Genomic DNA, 5,019 nt, shown 5'->3' with positions numbered 1-5,019 from the left:
ATTTAAGCTATTCGTAGCCAAATGATTAAAAAAAATTATGTCTTATCTACATAATTTTTTAATAATAATATTTTCATTATTTTATTTTTTTTAAATATATTCTAAGACGGTTCTTAGAAAAACCCTCTTAGAAAATCTACATTCTGACCAACTTAGAATCTTCAAATTTTAAAACTTTTTTTTAGAAAAAAGATATTCTAAGAAGGTTCTCTGAAAAAACCGTCTTAGAAAGTAAATTTTCTAAGACAGTTTTTAAAAAATTATCTTAGAATCCTCATTAATTTTTTAATTTTTATTAAAAAAATATTCTAAGACGGTTGTTTCAAAAATCAACTTAGAAAATTTACTTTCCAAGATGGTTTTTGAAAGAATTGTCTTAGAATTTTCATTTTTTTTAATTTTTATTTAAAAAAAAATACGTTCTAAGACGATTCTTAGACAAAACCGTCTTAGAAATTGTATCTTTTTAATATGGTTTTACGATGTTGACTTCAAAGACGGTTTAAATAATCTTATAAATAGTCTTATAAATAGACATATAAATTTAAAAGTCAAATGTTTTTTTCTAATAATGTTTAAATATAGACATATAAATTTAAATTGGAAGCTTATATATTACTGATTGATTTCTTTCCTAGACAATGTTTCCTTTAATATTCCTTGCGAATAGAATTGAAAAATCGAACAGACGCATTCTATTATCTATTTTCATTAAATATTGAATTTCTTTTATTTTAGAAACTCTTTTAATTGAGTTTAATTCTTTGAAATCTTCACACTCACAATTTTTTTTTGGAGGATATCAAGAGATAATATTTTCAAAACCTCTTCTAATCTCTTATTGTTAAAGCGAAAAAGTTCTGCAGTGAAATTTTCTCGCCTTTTTCATGCAAATCTCACCCAAATTTATGTAACTTGAATATCATATTAGTACTATTCAAGATTTTTATGGGAAATAATATCAATCACAAGTTTGTATTTAGCATTAATGGTGGAGGAAAGTGAAATAAATTTTAATTATTACTAAATTTATTTGTCATGAAAATATAAATTTTTATATAAATCTATAATACTAACATTTGAGGATCCAAAAATTGTTCTTATTGGCAAAAAATTACACATTTCAAAAGGTGGTGCACTAGGTTAAAAAAAAGGATTACAACTATTTTGCTTCTTAAGGAAGTAACTCAACGACTAAAAACTAACCACATCCAACAAAAAGGTTTTGAAACAATTGTCCATTTGAGGAAAACAGTTTCATGCTAAAACCAAAAATAAGCTAGAAGATTGCACAATTGCACACAATGTACATAAAACGGTTTCATAACTTTGCTAGTTTGAAGAAAAACAAATGCCCAAAAAACGAGCTACTCCCTGCCAACACACAACAGTGAACACAACACATAACAGGTTGCATGCGTATGATACTGTGTGTAGAAGAGTAACACCACACAACAAATGATAATTTTTGGGAGGATGACCCAAAAGTTTTGGTTCATACACCTACAACAACTAAGTCCCAACAAAGAAGGAGAGTAAAAGTCTTTCATGTATCATGTATTTGGCATTTTTGTAGGTCAACATAACTGAATCTTTTTTTGCAACCTTTATATGTCTGATTGAAGAAGAAAATGATGAATACTTTAAATTTGCTCATTTTTCAATTTGAATTTGAAATTCAAATTCATTTGTCTTCCCACCAAAGTCTAAGCATGTTTTTCTCTTCTATGTTCGTCTATAAATAATGTAAGATCGACGTATGAGTTATGTTGTATTTGCTGAAAATCGATTTACATTATAAATATATATACTCTATTTGAGTTTTTTACTCTATTGTTTTCTATATTAAAAATGGCTAACAAATACAACTCAATTGTTGAGATCAATGCAGAGAAAGAGAGTTGGAGAATCATAGTTAAGGTTCTTCGTTTGTGGATGGTATATGATGTTTCAACTCACAAACAAACATCTAACAACAAAATACCATTATCCATGGAGATGGTGTTAGTGGACTCAAAGGTTTATTCATTTTAAAAATTTACAATTTTTTTCATTTGTGATATTTTGTAATATTGCAAAATTTTTACTCACTATTTTGAATGTATGGAGATAAAGTCCATGGTTCTATGAAGCAGACTCTCATTTATAAGTTTGAAAAAAGCTTACAAAAAGGGAAAGTTTACTCTATTCAATTTTTTGGTGTTGCTGAAAATGGAGGTATGTATAGAACCACCCACCACAAATACAAAATTGTGTTTCAATACTCCACTAAGGTTGTATTGGTGGACAATGCAAGTGTTCCAGACTCTGTATATGATTTTGTACCTATAAAAGCCATTGTTTGTGGTGGTTATGACAATGATTATTTAGTTGGTAAGGTTTTCGCTCAGTGCAAATATTTTGACGATTATTTTGAGTTCATGTCAATTTAAAATGATTAAATTAAATGTTTCATTTGCATAGATTTCATGGGTATTTTGATTGGTGTTGGCACTGAAAGAGAAAATGAAAAAACTTGAAGGAGAACAAAGATGAATGTCATCCAAATAGAGGATGATGGGTAAGTGGTATTTTACTCTTTATATTTAGTTTTATACGGTGTTTCATATGGTTTTTAATTTATTAAGTATTAAGTATTTTTTGTTTACCATAATTTTTTAAACATAGGCTTAGCATAGAGTGTACTTTGTTTGGTCCATTTGTGGATGAACTTAATGCATTTCTTGAATCTGGAGAAGTTGAAAATGTTGTGGTAATAGTTCATGTAGCCAAAGTGAAGTGTTTCCAAGGTAGTTGAATATTGTCTTCTAGTTGTTAAAGACTTATTGTGAAATAATATATGTAAACTACTATCATCTATTTAAAATGATATTCACTTTTTAAAAAATATAGATAAAATTGCATCTTCAAAATTGTATTTGTGGTACAAGAGTTGTGTTCAATGCTAAATGTGAAGAGGTAAAAGAGTTGGCAACAAGGTAATTTTTTCTCAAAAATGGAAAACAGAGTAATGGCAACGTTTTTTTATTGGCTGGTTTAATTTATTCATGTTTTTTGTTCATATTTTTTCAAGAATGTCAGAGGATTTTCTGTATAATACACCCAGGAAGACTATTAGTGCTCTTAAAGATTGTTTTGAGGTAAAAGTTATTGATATAAAACTAAAACATGATTTTAGTTATGAACAATTTCTGATATTTATTTATTTTCAAATTATAGGATACCTGTTTTGTAGTTTTTGGTACCATGAAACACGTTGTAGATGATGAGGAATGGTGGTATACTGCTTGCACATGCAACAAGTCAGTGTACCCTGATTGAAAATGTTTTTTTTTTTAAAAAAAATGCAACAAACTTGTCACAAATGTCGTTTTAAGGTAATATTTGTGCCACTTATTTTCCAATTTTACTTTGTCTTCTTATTTGACACCTTATATATTTTGACTATATTTTTAGGTGTCGTATCAAGGTTGGTGTTATTGATAAAACAGATTCAGCCACTTTTGTGATTTTTGATTGGGATGCTACTATCCTTTTCAGCAAGTCATGTGCTAATATGTTTGAAACATACCAGAAGGTCTTTTAAATTTATAGTGACTTTTGTGATTTTGATAAGAGGTACTTCATATATGTTAGATTGTTGTTTCATTTCAAATATTCATCATTGCAATTTTGTGTTGTAGAGAGGTCTTGTTGGAACTTTTCCAAGGGATATTACTAATTTGGTGGATAGGTTTTTCCTTTTTAAAGTTGAGGTTAAGAGTGTATGCAACTCACAGTTTGAGAAAACTTTTAGAGTCAAAAAAATTTATACCAATTTATCCATTATCAAGTTGCTCAAAGAAGGTTTGGTTGATGACACATCTTTGACCCAAACTCAGGTTTTTTATGACCAATCCAAATTCTATTAAATACTTATATCTGTAGCATGTATTTTCAAGGAAGCTCGTGTTACCCTAAGTTCGATTATATACTAACTTGATTGGTTATGTCTTGTTTGTTTAACAAGATATGATGCCCAAATTTTCTGATGTTGAAAATGATTCATAATGTGGTGAAAAAGAAGCAATTGATTTATCAAAGGATTCTAAAGAGTTAACCCCTACTAAACACAATTTTTGTTGCAAATCAGCCGTGGGAGAATTGACTCCAAATGAAAGCGAGTTTGCAATCCGAAATCAAGAAAATGATATTTTGTTCAATAATTCTGGAGATTTGACTCCTGTTGGAATTGTATTTGGAACTCAAATACATTCACTAACCAAAAACATGGAAGGGGCAGATAAACAACTGGAAAGTGGGTGTTTGGAAAATGTCAAAACTAAAGAAAACTCTAGAGTGAAAGGGAAGATAGATTGTGTTATTATGGATGTTGAACTGATGCAGAGTCAATCTTTAGAAATGCATTTGCCACTAAATTTTTTGAAGAAAAGGATCAAGGTTGAGAAAATTTGATTTCAAATTCATGGATTATACCTGCTGCAGAAGTGGAATTATGTAGGGCGGGTTGTTTTGTTTTTTTTGTGTTTGTCTATTGGTTTTTGATATCAAATTGCAGACAATATTTGATGATGGTTGAGACTAATGTACTCTGTTAACGACAAGTTAGATTTTGTTTATGTGACTTTAAGTAATGTGATTCAAGAGTTAATGTTGTTTGTTTACCAATGTATTTGTTTTTCGACCCCCAATTCAGAAAGGGTGGCAAATTTAATAAAGAATTTCGAATCCACTTTTATTTTCTAATCTGCATCATTTTTTAAAAAAAAATTTCATGTTCAGCAACTTAAGTTATTAAATTTGTCATGTTATGGCTGTTGGAAAAGTATGGATATAAATTTAACCAAGTAAATTAAAAATAATGGAACTTACACCATGACAAAAGTATTTATGTAGAAGTTACAAAAATAGATAGTAAAATGACTTACAATGATTCTTTCATTAATAGAATTACAGATGAAATGGTAGTATACTGATATCAGTAAGAGTGTAGTGTAATTTGAGTCATTTTTTAAATTA

General features: G+C 28.6%; 1 protein-coding gene across 1 annotated transcript; it reads left to right on the top strand.

The window, feature by feature from the left end:
- The first annotated feature begins 2,531 nt into the window (after window positions 1-2,531).
- Window positions 2,532-4,579, top strand: LOC114411191. Its single transcript, XM_028374944.1, has 8 exons — window positions 2,532-2,560; window positions 2,668-2,752; window positions 2,893-2,978; window positions 3,074-3,140; window positions 3,220-3,302; window positions 3,457-3,577; window positions 3,684-3,764; window positions 4,559-4,579. Exons 1-8 carry the CDS (start codon window positions 2,532-2,534, stop codon window positions 4,577-4,579), a joined length of 573 nt encoding a protein of 190 aa, XP_028230745.1.
- Window positions 4,580-5,019: the final 440 nt, after the last annotated feature.

This window comes from Glycine soja, chromosome 5, assembly GCF_004193775.1.
Source record: "Glycine soja cultivar W05 chromosome 5, ASM419377v2, whole genome shotgun sequence".
Lineage (NCBI taxonomy): Eukaryota > Viridiplantae > Streptophyta > Magnoliopsida > Fabales > Fabaceae > Glycine > Glycine soja.
The sequence above is the reverse complement of the archived record's forward strand: the minus strand, read 5'-3'. Positions and strand labels throughout refer to the sequence as shown.